General features: G+C 38.8%; 2 protein-coding genes across 2 annotated transcripts in view; both read left to right on the top strand.

Annotated features, from left to right (window-relative positions):
* LOC145450242 (ras-like GTP-binding protein RHO) overlaps window positions 1–16,515 on the top strand; it is a 93,464-nt gene that overhangs the window by 25,914 nt on the left and 51,035 nt on the right. The gene's annotated exons all lie outside the window — the stretch shown is intronic.
* Window positions 8,759–15,399, top strand: LOC145450248 (inter-alpha-trypsin inhibitor heavy chain H3-like). The gene is made up of 4 exons (XM_080328758.1): window positions 8,759–9,194; window positions 9,684–9,816; window positions 14,243–14,326; window positions 15,263–15,399. The coding sequence occupies exons 2-4, from the start codon at window positions 9,758–9,760 to the stop codon at window positions 15,339–15,341; spliced, it is 222 nt and encodes a 73-aa protein (XP_080184884.1). The 5' UTR covers window positions 8,759–9,194; window positions 9,684–9,757; the 3' UTR covers window positions 15,342–15,399.

Raw genomic sequence — 16,515 nt, 5'->3', positions numbered from 1 at the left:
GTACAGTAGCTCATACCTGCATATTTTAACGTTTGAATCAGTAGGCGCATTGCGCGCGGCGTGATTTCATAGTTGCAAAATGTTCAATGACGAATTCTTTGAAATCTGGAATACCAATAATAACAGCGCTGAGAATCCTGAACACATCTACTGTAACTCATCTAGCCTATATCTTTACACATCCCGATTCTAAGAGAAGTCTCGATTCGTTTTAATGTGCTGAAACCACGCTTGGATTCTGCGGATGAAATCGGGGTGGTCAATATGATATTAAAAAAGCTAGTTACTACAGCAAAGTTGACAGAAAGCGATTTTTCAACTACAGGAATTTTGAAAGTTCACCACTGGTTACTACTTCGAAAAAAAGATGCATTGGAATATAAGCCAGTCAACTCGCTAACCGAGTAATATCGACGATCGGTAATATCGAGACACCGTTTTCAGTAGAGACCACATTCTTCAGATCACGATTGCCAATTTTGTTCCAACTAGATAGACCACCTCTGGCGCCAGCAGTGTAAGTAAAAGTGTATAACAAGGCGTCCTTATCCTCGCTTATACCTCAGCTATTCATTGTTATCGAAATATGTTGGGAAAGGGGTAAGAGTGCGCTTTCCTCCCGCGTACGATTAGATCAATGGACATTGGACAATTTCTAGGCTGATAAGAACCGAGTCTCATTACCTCTAATTATTGCTCTAAGGCTGAGGTCTCAAACTCAAATGTGCTCGCGGGCCAATTTCCTAGTTTTTGATGACGCCGCGGGCCGCCACATCAATAATAGGGATAATTTCCAAGTAGGCCTTATTTGACGGGAGCTTGCAGACAGGCATTCCACAAACATCGTGAAAATGTAATTTTCTATTGTACTATTCCCGCTTGACACGTAAAAAAAACGCATTTTCAAATATTTGAATAAAATTGTTTTTGTGCTGGGCATAATTTGTTAAGACAATGAGTTATAGACATCATGCGAGAGGATGCATCATGACATCGTGAAACTGTTAAAACCTGTTATAATATTGCAGTTAGTGGACCTTTGACGTGTCAAAATTTTATGTAGAATATTTTAAAATCTACTGAAGATTGATCTGATACCACAGTATTTGAGCAGTGAAGCCTAATCCTGGTTTTGATATAGTCGTGATAAGTAGGTTATTGTTATTGTTACTGTCATTGCCAAAGTCAAAATTATATCACCGTTAGATTTTTCCTTCGACTATTATTGGAACATATCAATGACAACTTAAATATAATCATTATTGAGCCATAGTAATTGGCTAATAGCATTGTTTCTTAACCTTTGCGATCGTACCCCTCGTGCTTCCAATGAGATATCTCGTAGCCCCTGTTCATTTTCAACACAATTTCTGATGGTAGGCCTTCCTATATTAAAATCAAAAAGCCCATCTACATAAAATCACGCGTAATGCGAAGACCATTTTTCAGTTGAATAAATTGGCTAAGAAAATATTCCACTGCATATAGGCCTAATTACACGATGCATCTCGTACCCCCTGATGTGGTGCTTCGTACCACGAAGGGGTCTACGCCTCTACGGACCCTGGTTAAGAACGACCTTACTACAGCCTTTTGATATTACTGTTCAACTCGAATCAGGCGTACCACAGGGTTCTGTTCTCGGCCCATTGCTCTACATCATGTACACGAAGCCAGTCGGAAATATTTGCCGTCGCCATTGTTTCTTCCACCATTGCTACGCGGATGATACACATGTCTACGGTCGTATGAGAAACAGCAATGATTGGGAGAGCGTTTCATCCAAGTTACAGCGATGTCTTATTGATATTGAGCTAGCTTTCAATACCATATCCATTGTAGAATAATATTTATTAACTCGAAGACTTTTCGGGTGCCTCTTTTCAAGAGTTATCGGCACACTAAAGGGATTTAAACAGATTTAAAAGCAAATCCAAAAAGGCAAAGTATGAAGCTCAAAAGCTCAAAGTATTGAGCTCTGGATGACACAAAATCGTCTCACGTTAAACAAAGAGAAAACTGAACTCATCATTTTTACGCCAACCAGACGCCCCATCGACCGCAATCAATTCACCATCAGATTCGGACCAGACACTATCCAAGCCAAGACCTGTGTACGTAACCTAGGTGTTCACTTTGACGGCATGCTCTCAATGGAAAAACATATCGACTATACATCAAAGATCTGTTTCATGTATATCTACAAGATCAGTCGAACCTATCTGAGGATGCATGCAAAGCCATAATACTGTCGCTGGTGATATCACGGCTTGACTATGGCAATGCCCTGCTTTACGGGGTGAACCAAAATTGCATCGACAAGCTACAAAAGATCCAAAACATCGCTGCTCGTTTGGTAACTCGGTCAAGGAAGCGTGATCACGTAACACCGATTCTTAGATCCCTTCATTGGTTACCCGTGAAATTTAGGTCTGAATACAAGCTTCTTCTGTACGTCTTCAAATGCATGGAGGGAAGTGCACCAGCGTATCGTCGTGAGCTAGTGACAATGTATAACCCCGGAAGAGCGCTACGTTCTCAGTCGCAAAAGCTCTTGTCCGTTCCAAGAGTCAGAACATCGACCTACGGCGAGAGAACCTTTTCTTCCTCGGCCGCCATTCTGTGGAACAATCTTCCAATTTCTATCAGACTATGTGACTCGCTATATGTTTTCAAACGCTAAATCAATACCGTTTTATGCTCACGAGCGTTCGAACTAGAGTAGTGTTCATTCCGCCCTACAACTATACACTTCGTCTTTTATACATATCGTTTACTTTTATATTTTATTGCCTTTTTATGTACAGCGCCCTAGTGTAGTAATGATATATTGTTATATTCGACGCTCTATAAATTATTATGTTATTATTATTATTATTCCCCATGACAGTTTCATAGATTGTTGCGTCTATAGCAGTGGTCGGGAACCTATGGCTCGCGAGCCGTATATGGCTCTTTAGGTCATAATATGTGGCTCTTTTCAAAATTTTTGTTTTTGTGCCAATTTTATCAAAACTGCAGCAACTTGTTATTAAATCTTCAGCACCACCAGTATCATTATTCTTGTGGTAGTATAAACACGTCTTTGAGAGGTTTATGCAGTTGCGTATTCAGGGTTTGGGGCTCGGACCCCCTTTCTAAAATCCTCAATTTTAAGCTGCTGTATCGCCGGCGACCAATATCACTCCGGATTTCGTTATACCCGCCACGAAATCATGGATTGCACGATATGGTGATTGACCAAAGAGACTATAGGAGACATGGCGGCGCCTGTATCACAGTGCAGTTTTGAAAATACACATTTTCTCCCTGATCTACGGCGAGAAATGAACTGCCTTCGGTTGGAAGTGACATTCACAATAGAAAATTCGCATTACAAAAAAATGCCATAGCTATCCACGTTCTTGAATGATAGCGTAACTTAAAGTCGCCGTAAAAATGTAAGCGTGTGGCGCAACGTTATGTTACCGCTTACCGCTACTTTGAGAATTGAAAAATCGAATCGGAATCAGTGCGACAATTACATTCGATTAATTTCAGTTATTATAAATTCCAAATAGTTACGACGAATTGCGCTATCACAGGTAAGGCATGGCCCGGCTCGGCCGTGCCTCACATATGCCATACCTCTCACATATGTATACCTCTCTGCCCGCGCTTTATTTTCGAACAATTTGGTATAAAAATGTTCAAAATCTAGTAGTCAGGTGAGGCGCGGCCTCACTTGCCTTCCCTGACCCCATGTCACTGACACATCACACATTACAGTGTGTATATATACTGCTGTATAGTGACCATGTTTGGCTTCACCTACGTATGCCATCATGGGTCCTCGCATCAAGACGAACCTACGATCGCGTATAACTGAAGAAAGTCTCAAATTTGTATGAACAACAATTATCTACCAGAGTACAAACGATCAGGAATAACATGCAACACCAAAATATGCATTAACTGTAAAAAGCGTGTAAAAATATATTCAAGTATATTCATTCAAGGTCGCACCAAACCAAATCACATTTTCAGTCACGAATCTTCAACGGGTCATGTTCTATCATCATAAACTAGAAATGTGACGTAATAGCTGATATTCTACCGCATGGTAGCTTTTAAAAGTGATGTGATAGTGTAGTTTGTTGGGATTTCAGTGATTTTTGTGGTAGTTTTAGGGTGAACTTTAAGTTCTTATATCTAAAAAAGATATGTGGCACTTAGATATATTGTCGAATACTTGGAATTCCCAAATGCCGTCGCGGGCCGCACAAAACGTTTTCGCGGGTCGCGTGTTTGAGACCTCTGCTCTAAAGGAAATTGCTTAAACGGCGTACGGAGCAGAAATTCAACACGATTAATGTGCGCAATTGACCTGGCTAACAATATGCAGACATAAGACTATAACTCGAGATATTATTCTGTATAGCCTAACCGAAAAGGTCAACGAGTTCAGACACAAACGCCATTGCTATCTCATAGATTGGGCCTGTCATATTGAATCCAACACATCATTTTAAATTTGAAGAAGTAAGACGAAAGCAGCCTCGGAATTTCGGTCTCGGAACAACATAGAGGTGATTTTGGCCATGAAACTGGAGACTGTGACATAACACAAATGGCTTACTGTCAAGAAGTCTGCTGCTAAATCGGCATTGGAACCGAATAAATACGTGAATGAAAGCTGTAAACTTAGTACACTGTTACATGACATCACCGAGAAGTAGCCTCATGCCCCTTTTCGGTATGGTACTGTCAAAATTATTACGAACAGCCTGTTCGGAACAGACCAACACCGGATTTTGCGTAAAATTTACTGAGGTATAGGCTGATCAAGGGATCAGCAGTTAGCCGTCATCGAAAACGAAATAGCTTTCGCGCTTGACAAGGGGTTGTAAGCAAATGGCTTGAAGGCCACAATTTCACGGTGAAACTGACATTGGAGAATATAAAGTAAAAGTAAATATTTGAATGCAAAACGAGAATGCTAATTAACTGTTTCATGATATCATCGTCTCATCACCTATCTCAATATGGAACACAGTTAACGTTAGCACGGACACACCGGCTTTTGCGTGAAATCCGCAATGCGTTAGGTAGGCTATAGTGTCAGATCGGCGCACATCTCTACCATACTCGACCTCAATAACGAAATTACTGCCCTAATCATTGAGTGTCAACCTTGAGACTTGGCACAGCGTTCGATACAAAAATCAAGACATACCGTGCAAAGGCTCATGACTGATCTAGGTAAGGAGCATCGTTAAAATCAATATGAGACCAATACCGGCTTTGCGTAAAATCTGTTGGCGTTAAATGACGAGTCAGCTCTCACTCGACTTGGGAAACGAAATTACCACTAAAATAGTTCAGTGACAAACTTAAAACTTGGTACAGCGTTCGATACTACTCATGACCGATCTCGGTATGGAACATCGTCAAAATCAATGGACACCAATACAGGCTTTTGATGTGAAATCTGTTTGCGATCCATGACGGATCAGCACACACTCAATTTCGGAAACGGAATTACTACCCTAATCTTTAAGTACCAACCCTGAAACTTGGGGCAGTGGTAAATACCACCATCACGACATAACGCACCAAGTTTCAAGAATTATCATGGTGTGAAACACCGTCAAAATGGACCAATACCAGCAAAGATCGACTCAACGCCATATGTCGGTAACCGAGTTCAGATATAGATTTGATTGCTACATCACACCTTAAGGTCAACCAGGCTATGTTGCCCCACCTGCTCGGTAATTTTATGAATAGGAGAGAGTAAATCACCGTTTCTTTATAGTGCGCGGCTTTGAGAGAATAGACAGTGAAAGCTTGTTTTGTAGGGATGGTGTGAACGTGAGGTTCACGTTCGCGTTCTGTGTGTGAACCTCGGAAATTTAGAGGTTCGTGTTCACAACAGAGCCTTGGTAGGTTCTGCACTCAGTCTATAGACCCAAATCATGCAAACAAAACCACTTCGGAAAGTGTTTTCATCCTTTTATAATCTATGGTAGCAACTATTTGCGCATATTCCTTCGTTTTGTTAGTGGATTTGTACGTCCAATTTTTATTAAAACTAGAATTCACAAAAAGCGACATTTCTCAAAGACTAGAGACATTTCAAAAAAAAATTTTGTATTTTAGTGATTGGTTTGGAATGTCAAAACACAATACATAAAAAATTTTACTCAAATAAAATTTTACAAAATTTTGTTACATGGTGTTATTTTTGGTCCATAATAAGAGAAGATTTCTCATTTCACAGAGGCAAGTCACGCAAACAAAACCACTTCTGACGATTTTTAAAGTGTTGATTTGTCACTTGATGCATGGGTAAGCTATATGTGTTCATATTAACCTTTTCATTAGCGTTTTCTCAACTCCAATAAAGAATTATTGTGATTAATACGGAGCAATTATGAGTAAAATAAAAAATTATAGAAATTCACGTTCCTTCAAAAGTTTAGGCACTTCAGTAAAAATTTTGGTATTTTTGTAATTAGATTGGAATACTAAAACACAATACATAATACACAATACATAAAAAAAATTAGCCAACTAAAACTTTTGCAAAATTTTGTTACATGGTGTTATTTATTATAAAATCATGGAATTAGAAATTTTTCTACTGCAATACCTTCGCTTCTAGTGGTTGGAATTGAGCCACATTTGGTATGCGTCATCTCTACTGGCAGCCTAACAATTTATTGGGGTCGACAGAAAAATGTTGAATTTTTTTATTGTAATGATACATTCAGAACTTTCTACTGCAAGAATCTCGCTTCTACGGATTGGAATTGATCCAAAGTTGGTGTGCAGCGTCTTCATTAACCAGCCTAAAAATTTCATAAAGTAGCCAGGGAAATTTGAAGGAAACGTTGTTTTTTAACAGCCCTACTCATACTACATCTTTTTCGGCAGCATTTAAACAATTATGGTATAGTTCGATAACGTCTTTAAAAAACTTGTTTTTTCCTAAAAGGCATTTGTTTAAAACACTGTTTAAAATGTTTTAAAGCACCGTTTGTTTTAAATGCAACCCTAACCATACACGATTGCTCAAAAAGCATCAACATTATCGCCAATCACCTATTTTGACAGCTCATCTCATGCTAAAACCGAGCTCCTTAATCCATGGTAAGAATTAAACCTTCTGACTTATTTCATCAACAAAAATAGAGACAATAAACCACTAATGCAAACGTTTTTACGTCTTAGAAAGAATGAAAATGAATGAAAGAATTTTTAATCGCTCGTGGCACGCACTTCTAACTCCGCATATACCCATACTATTCTTATCTCATCCAACACTCACAAACATGTGCGAAGCGATTAGTCGTTTCCTTCATGCCAGGGATATCTAGAGCTATTGATTTAGATATTCCTGACCTCAGATACACCGTACATGGATTTTTCTGATTACTATGAATCAGATAGAACTAGTTCTAGATATCCCTGCTATGAATACACTGGTCAACACATATTTTAAGGCAGACAAATTAAGAGTGGTTTTGGGGGTTCTGAAGAGCACTGATTCCGAATATGACCTTCCCTTTTTCAAATTGGCTCTTGTTGTGGAGATAACCCATGGGGCTATTTTGACCAAAATCTCCCATTTTCGCGGTAATGAGTTAATATATAATCGGCTCAGTCATACTATAAAGTTCAGAAATTCAATCTACTTGTTATTTTTACACACCGCAGACACTTTTAAATCAAAATACAGCAACAACACTATATTTAGGGGTAATAAATTTATCATGGTTACAGACTTTCACGGATATCGTGTACAGTACATAAATAAACTCCAGTCATGTATATAAGTATTTACCTAAACACTCAAATAACGTGGCATTAATTCAATCAATTTTACGCCAACCACCCATTGTAAATTTGAAAGAAGCAGCTGGAACATAATATTAATAGTTTATTTCGAAGCACAATTCTTTTTTGTACGATATTCTCCTGTATGCTATTTAGTGCAGTTTCTCGAAAGGTTCCAGCAATAGTGTGCCATAATATGTTCAGTTGTTCATCTCATCTGCCCTGATATCTTTCTTTTGTTGTTCTGATGTCTTGGTAGAACCTCTCCCTTTGCTAATCAACACGATGATCAGGAAATATATCAAGATGACTGAACAGGAAGTGAACTTTTAAGCTCATGTTTGTGCTCAAGTTTTCGATATGCAGATACGAATTTTCGGACCAATTGTTTGCAGTTGGGTGCTTTGTGACTATCTAAAAAGTTTTATCTACTTCATCTCAGTAGAAATTGCAGTGCAGTGCAGTGAACTCATTCCTAATGTGAAATTGGAATCTTTTATCGGTATTCGAATATACCAGATACCAGATTCAAACTTCTCGTTTGATAGGGTTACTAGGTATATACTCACTTTGTCGACTCAGCGGAAAATTATCCATTTACCAGCCAAAAGAAATGAGCCGCAGCATACGAGTATTGTAGTTAAGCTTTTCAAAGACATATTTATAGTTTTATAGTCCTCTTTAATCTTGGTAGAATGACCAATTGATACAGGAGAATATGTATTTCTGTTGCGCAAAAGTACAATTTTTAGGCTTGACAAACTGCCTTTTTTACAAATAAATATTTTGCATCATGTCATGTTAATACTGATAGAATGACTTACAACGACATGAGGGTTCTTCCTAGTCAATTATCCATTCACGCGTAGTATTAAATTAGAAAAAAAACTACGATTTTCATCCTACCAAGTGAAATATTAAAATTTTGGGCTTTTTCAGGGGTCTAAATATCTTCTGACAAAGAGCCAATCTGACAAAGCTAATGTGATATTCGTAATCAGCAACCTCAAAAACCCCAGAAACGGCTCTTAGATGTTCTGCCTAAAAAATATTTTTGCATTTTGTTAACCAGTGTAATGAATCATTCTCGTGCATTAGGAACGCTGATTTGCTGATGCAAGCTTGGTCGTGCTATTACTTGAGAACCTCGGTGCCATTTATGATGCCGCTTATTCCATATTTAGATCGAAAACTATATCGACGAACTCAGGAGCGGGATTAACAGTTCATTGGTAGATTCCATAAAGTATACCCGGAAGTTGTCAAAGAGGTTCTCAACGTCAAAAACACGGGCGAATTGTTGACCATCGGACGATTGCATGATGATTTTTCTTCTTACCAGGAAGGGCCACATGAGATTGTATTCGATTCAGGTATGTTCTGCTGTCCTTTTCACGAAAAAGCGACCGATATGATGTTGCCCCACCAGAAAATTTTCAGCTTTCCAACATTAGATTCGAATAAGAATTAGAGCTATAAATATTCTCTTTTCCAAATTAGATTAGAATTACTGAATTTGTAAAAACTTGGAAATTGAATTAAATCCCGAATTTGAAAGAAATATCCCAACAATCAAATTCAGTTCATATCAAATCAGTATTCATTCTCTTTAGCATATATGGACAATAATTGGACATGTCTATATAGCAATCTTGTTTCGTTTCGCGCTATGCAGTTCTTCTGCAGCATTTTCAAGAAAATCATAAATTAGATTAGAATTATTATTAGAGCATGGAAAATTTTCTAAATTAAATTAGAATTTCCAGCATTTCGCTATGATTAACTACACTAATTAGATGACTACAATTATCCAATTGTTCAAGTCTGGTATAGCTACTGAGACGCTTCCTCTTGTTCTATAGATGGAGAACTTCCACAGTCGACACCGATAACAACGAGTTTTTACCTCGATCAAGCAAATGACATTAGAGGGAAAATGGAGAGCAAGCGCATCGATCGATTCGTCCAAAAGGCTTTCGTCATGACCAAGGTGACGTAATGTGAATATTCGTCACACTCTTAGCGAAAGAGTGTGTATTCTTTGCAGTGTCAAATCTGGAACTCTTCGATATTTTCCAGAAAATCAAATCCAATGTAAATTAAAAAATGCCCCTTCAGCCGCTAGCTGTGACTAATAGAACAATAGATACATTTTCATTATTGCTTTTGCCAATACCTTTATACCAGATTTTGTGCATAGTTATACCATATTATAGCCTACTTGGATGACTGTAAATTATATCGTGAGAGTTACAACGGACAGAAGCAAATTTTAAACTTTTGTAAGCGGACGTAGCACTGTGGTGCCTACGTTCCTTCGCGCTCCATCTGTGCTTATTCAAATTTATCAAGCATCTAATGGATTAAAATGTTGGGTTTGATGTTTACCGCAGTATAATTCTGTGTTTGGTTCTGTTTTGTGTACCATAGGGATACTATACGTCCTCTTTTAAGAGGATTTGGCCTCTTTTTTTTACTTCTTTGAAAGCGTATGTCCTCTTTTTAGAGAATTTCGGTTAAATATAGGTTAAAATTGGACTGAGATACAGTAAATCATCAGTGAAGTAACGCTCCGGCGGCTATTTCGGGAGCTGAGCCGGAAAGTTGACCTTTGTTTTTAGTCAACCAACCACAAAGTCGGGAAAAATTTACCATTGTTTCCGGATTTTACAGTATTGTAAGTCTGAAAATTTTGAAAAAGTGTCCTCCTATGAGATTTCCAAAACATATTTACCCCAGTGGCCCAGTGTACCACCCTTTGGATGTGAACACGTACTCTTTTCGGTAAGAGTGCATGTGCGTTAATTATGAAGCGGCAAATGGTATTTACGATGAAATCTTGGTACAAACACTTCATTACTCCGTATATCTCATTAAACTGGGTGATACTATTCCACAGCAAGGTTTTCAAGACTTAGTTTGAAACTTGTATAGTTAATACATGTACTTTGACTTTTAAAACTGCCGGAGAACATGTAGTATTAAATTGTTAAATAAAATCAGCAGCCTATTTCTGACCAATATGATGGATATTAGCTCATGGCCTACCAAACGCCATGATAAGCTTGGTAACTAACTTTTGAGTCCAACAAAATGATATACCACACCTTCCTCGATAATTATTATATAATGTAATAATGCATAGGCGCCGACTTTTATTTTTTTAACGAGGTGGCGAAATCTTGTGACGTCATAATCGTCCCATATCGATGACGTCATCGTCGCACGAAAACGCACTTTACTGCATGCCGCTGGTGTAAGTGCAGAGCTAAACCATTCCCGTGGCATTTTAATACTGGCCATGCACTCATTAATATCAAACCATGCAGTCGAGTTATTAAATGGTATCTTAAAACGGCACGATCATTTGACGTGTAACTGCGGCCTGCGCTACCAGTCCGTCCGACGGAATCTGCAGTTGCGTCAATGTCAATGTTATTCACGCGCAATGCCCAGTGTGACTAACGAAATAACACTACGCACTGGCCTTGCAAGTAACACACGACAACTCTCGAATACTTCAAGCAGACAATAATGATGATTACAAACCCGAAATCGCGCAGCTAATCAGTAATTGTCTCTTGCGGTTTCTTGCTTCGCGTTGACCAACTCGCATCGCGGCAATTGTTTGATGATTAAAACATTGGTGTATTTCCCGATTTACGTTCGCGAAGCATTTCGGGAATACATCGGTCAATTCGTAATTTCAATCTGCATGTCGACGGCCGCCAACGCACACTAATTGAATTACGTGTTGACGGCCGCACAAAATATGGAAATATGGATGATGGCAAATGAGAAAGCGTGTAATCTAATCAGTATCGCCACGAATCGGTTTTGAGTATGACACCATACTGAGTAGCTTTCGTCGCGACAATTGTTTTCTCATTATATCTGTGTTTAAGCTTTATTGCTGCATTTCCCAGTTAATGTCACTGGCAAAGCCTTGTTAGAGAAACGAATCTGCGCAGAAATGAATTCCAATTTGCAGGCACACACCAACACACCCTCCAATTTCGCGCTCCCATTACCTATCACGAAGCTAGCTAGCTCATGAATGGTTTTGTAAATGAATATGGGTGCACATAATTTAGATTTCAGAAAAGCAGAACGTATATTTTGGCGCCTGGTCGGCAGAGGAGATCTAGGATGGTGCTTCTTGGCACACGCTAGGCGCGTAGCCAGTCGAAAAATTAGGGGGATTTGGATTTTTTTTTCAAATTTACCAATATAGCATCAATTCAATTAGGGTCAAGTACATGTGTATATGGCGATCATATAATCTCTTCGTATCGGCGATTTTACGCGTATGATAAGCTTGCCAAAGAGTCCGGGAGTGCTGCCAATTAGCAAGTCACTATCTCTGGTGAACAATTAAATACGCGCGCGTATTACGCAGTCTCGGCGACAGTTTTCGCAAATCAAAATGTCGCAACTTGATTGCACCGATTTCAAACTTTTGTCGTATTTCAGAACTCGAGACATGATACACATCTTCTGGTCGTTACGTTCAAGTATTAGCGGGAATCAATTTCGCACGTTGAAGTCTGTTTGCAGCGATTTGATGTTATTCAGTTTCGCGATGTCGCTTTTTACTCAATATGACATAAAACAATCACTAATCAGCGTAAACTTGACCGCATTGTCTCGAAAGCAGCGAGAGATGGAGCCAAAGCATGCTAGGCCCGATACGCGATAGTTAGGCCGTGGGCCAGCATTCAGCAATGATATCTTTCACTCCAGGTCTATTGCAGATGCTATTGTGTAGGCCAGCGATGATATCGTGCACACCAGGCCGAAGCCGTCAATGCAGATTCGATTGCGCAGTTAAGCGATGATATAGTGTGAACTGGGCCTTGCAGATGCGATTGTTGAAGCCTGCGGAACCAGGCTTGATCGAGACGCGATAAATCAAGCTAGCGATTGCCACGCGCACGGGAATGAATGACCTAATTTCGCGACCATCTCAGCGGGAGATCATCGCAGATTCTTCTCGCTAATTGACAAAACGTTTCTCGCAAATCCGCCGCGCGGAACACGATTACACATTACACAATTATTGAATTGCAACTGAATATTAGAGTTAGAATGATCATTTCAAAATGACGGGGTTTCGCTTTTCAAATAGGGAAGTTCGACCCCCGAAACCCCCGTGGCTACGCGTCTGGCACACGCGCGTATCGAAACCGAAGACGTCTCAAACGAGGACGCATCGATTCACCTTATTACTAGGGCGTTTTTTTTTTGACATGTCAAAATTTGTCAAAATTTTGTCAAAATTGTAGCGTTAGGTCAAAATTTGTCAAAATTTTTCAAGAAATTAAAAAAAAAATTGACGTCTGCATTTTGTTTGTATCGTAGATTTAGCACTGTCGGTGAACTTATTATTTGATATTTTACCGCTTTTAGCCTATTTTATAGGCCTACCGTTGTAAATGGCTAATCGTCTGCTCATTGTGAATCATAAACGGTAAAAAAAAGCAAATAATAGGTAGACATGGTGTTATGGTCAACGTACCGCAATATCCTAACTGAAGAAAGACTTATTGTGCATTGCATCATTCTTATATTAAGAAGCGCATGATGAAAAATTGTGATGTAGACAACATTGTCAGAATGAAGCAACACGGTGTGTCACCAGCACCAGCAGTGTACGCACAACTTGAGTGTTGTCGGCCAACAACTGCTGCTGTTGAACGTCCTTGACAAGCTTCTTAGTAAGGACGTGTACTTTCTACCCAAGAATGTAGGAAAGCATCTCTCGTTGTACTACAAAATATTTTAATTATTTCTACCATAATACATATTGTAACCACTGGAATTCTTCATAGGGCCAGATTTCGTTAAAATATTGTTTTTTTTTTCATGTAAAAACATGCCTGTTTATAAGCCAAAAACGTTTTTTCAGGCCAAACTACTTCGTTAGGACAGCCAGTTCAAACCAGAAATGAAGATAAGTGGTGCAATTTTAACATCATGTGGGAAAACACCTAATTTGCATACGTTAGGTCAAAATTCAGTTTTTTTATGTCAAAAAAAGTCAAAATTTTGATTTTTTAGGTCAAAATTGTCTTTTTTTTAGGTCAAAAAAAAACCGCCCTACTTATTACTAATTACTGGTCACAAATAATCACTTGGGCGTTTGAGCATTTTGTACGAGGTGGCCGCCACCTCGTAAATATGGTCACGAGGTGGCTGCGCCACCTCGTAACCTCGTAAGTCGGCGCCTATGAATGTAAGTATATAGACCAACTGATGTTCATTGAAAACACGTTCACGAAATATAATTTGTAAGAATCAAAGAACTTCTCCAAAAGTTTCATTTTAAAAAGTATGTCCGTGTTTTCTTTCAATATCCGTAATTCATCTCTAAAATGTCTCGTTCAAGACATCTTCAACTTTTTTGCCTCTACACAGATAGAAAAATACTGGACGATATACGTTCGACGAAAGATCCCGAAGAGAAGGCGCTGTTGAAGCAAAAAGCTATAAACATATCCTTGGAGTAAGTTCATCATTCAAATAACGGCCGTATACACGATTAACTTGTTTGAATCCGACACGAATTGGAGAAATATAGTCGTGTATTTAAAGCCGATAGTTTATCTCGGCCCATGCCATAATTTTTTTCTTGCCTTCAAATTAGGTTTACGGCTAATTGATGTTAATCTGCATTTTTAATCATGAAAAGCATACTTGTAATAAAATAGAAAAATTAAATTCTCGTTGTATTTATCAGCACTTCAGTCGTGGCTTTCATCTCAGCATCTCACCAATGCGTGAAACAGTATGGGAAAGAGCACAGTAAATATCATTCTCCACTTCCAATCTGTTTAATATCTTTGTTTTCATTTTCAAAAGAGTTTTTTTTTCAAATTTTTTTTCAAAAGAGTAGAAACACCCCATTCATATAGATAAGTGAAGAGTAACGGAAGGATTCTTCCAATAAATCTTCCAGCCACTTTAGAGAAAGTGCATATGTATTGGGGGATGATGGGGAATAGCTACTTGGATTGTGGCCCAAAGATGATAACTGACAATAATCGTCCCAGTATGTCAGTGGTTATTCTTCTTTGGGGTAGGAATTACACATCAATGGCCAAAGGTCAGCGACGGCTTAAAATTTTACGAAAAGGAAATACTTTTAAATAACATTAGAGAACATGCTTTAAGGTAGAAATCAGGCAAACGAATTTACATTTGCAAAGAACTAATTTCCGACCTTACAGTTTTGCCATAAATATGAAATATTTGAAGACCAAGAGTCAAGGTGTATATTCTCCATTTTAAGAGCTTTACAGCGCGAAAGCCAGATTCCCTCTACTGATTATGAAATTGCGCCAGTGGCAAGTCCCCATCGGTAGAGTACCAGTGGTTAAGTGGATGGACTTGAATGCGAACTGTGACATCACCGACCTTGTTACATTAATTTACTTTCAAGATTCCACCTGGTGACGCCAGTTACGTCTCTTTTGGTGATCAAACCTGATGACGACAAAATTTCCACGAAATCAGCTTAGCAGCCAGTTTTGGATACACCAAAAACAGAAGCGCCAGCATCAATGACAAACCCCTCAGGTGCATTGTGAAGATAACGGGAAATGCTTCCCACGCTAATCAGAGTATATAATCCATCGCAGCACCTGCAAGCGCTGCTCGTCCTCGCTGGTCGTTCCATAATGACCAACATTTCATCGCCAGGTTAGCCGAGGACATTACGGTCTGTTTCAACTGGGTCGAGAGACCTAACGAGGTAAATAGTTGGTACCGGATAGGACTTATAAACTGTGAAGAAGTCACCATAGAAATACAGTTTGTTTATTAAGCCTTGGAGTTGTGGCAGGTCGGCGCTATGCTGTTGTAAATAACCTCATTATTTAGAATGGAATGAAAACATTTGACGATTACACATCCAATACAAAAATGTACCCAATATCATATTATGAAATTTGGTCAAAGTAGTCAGCGTAGTTACCCAAGTACTGGCAGAATTAATCTGCCAATTTCTACTCCAATGCAACTATAGAAGTTTATTTTACCAGGACCTGTCAAAACTGTGTTAAGTGGTGGTAGAAAATGAAATGTCGGACAGTACCCAAGTGGGCAGCTTAATAAATAGACTAGGTTGAAGGCTATAGCACAAATTTACCTGTTGATCCCGGTTGGCTTAATTCGAAATTGTAAAACGCATCTTCCTATCTATCGCGGAAATGCTCAGTATATTACAAATGCTGTAATTTTCGAAGATATATTCCAGTAACGAGATTCATGGATTTTTTTTCATGCGGAACAATATTACCTGTAAAAGCGATGCAAACATATCCCAACACTATGATAACCATAATTTGGAATCGGGAAAAGACGGCACTTTTACCAGATCAGAAAAGTTGGTCGATCAAAACTGAAATCATCTGATTTCGCTATATTTGCTGAAAAATTTGGTGAGTTGACTAAAAACAAGGTCGTCACTTTCGATCGAATCACGAATTTCCTATTTAGCGTCATTTATGCCCATTTTCACTCGAATCTATCCATTATGTTAGCTGTAAATGCTGTAAAGAGGGACGATATTGCCAAAAAGGAGGACATTTAGGCGTCCTCGGAGGACATTTTCAAAATCCCGAAAAAGGACGACAAATCCTCCTAAAGGATGACGTATGGTAATCCTACCCAACGTCACTTTCTACTTTTCAA

This window comes from Botryllus schlosseri, chromosome 11 (genome assembly GCF_051294905.1).
Source record: "Botryllus schlosseri isolate E-star chromosome 11, Bs_hap1, whole genome shotgun sequence".
In the NCBI taxonomy this organism is placed as follows: domain Eukaryota; kingdom Metazoa; phylum Chordata; class Ascidiacea; order Stolidobranchia; family Styelidae; genus Botryllus; species Botryllus schlosseri.
The sequence above is the reverse complement of the archived record's forward strand: the minus strand, read 5'-3'. Positions and strand labels throughout refer to the sequence as shown.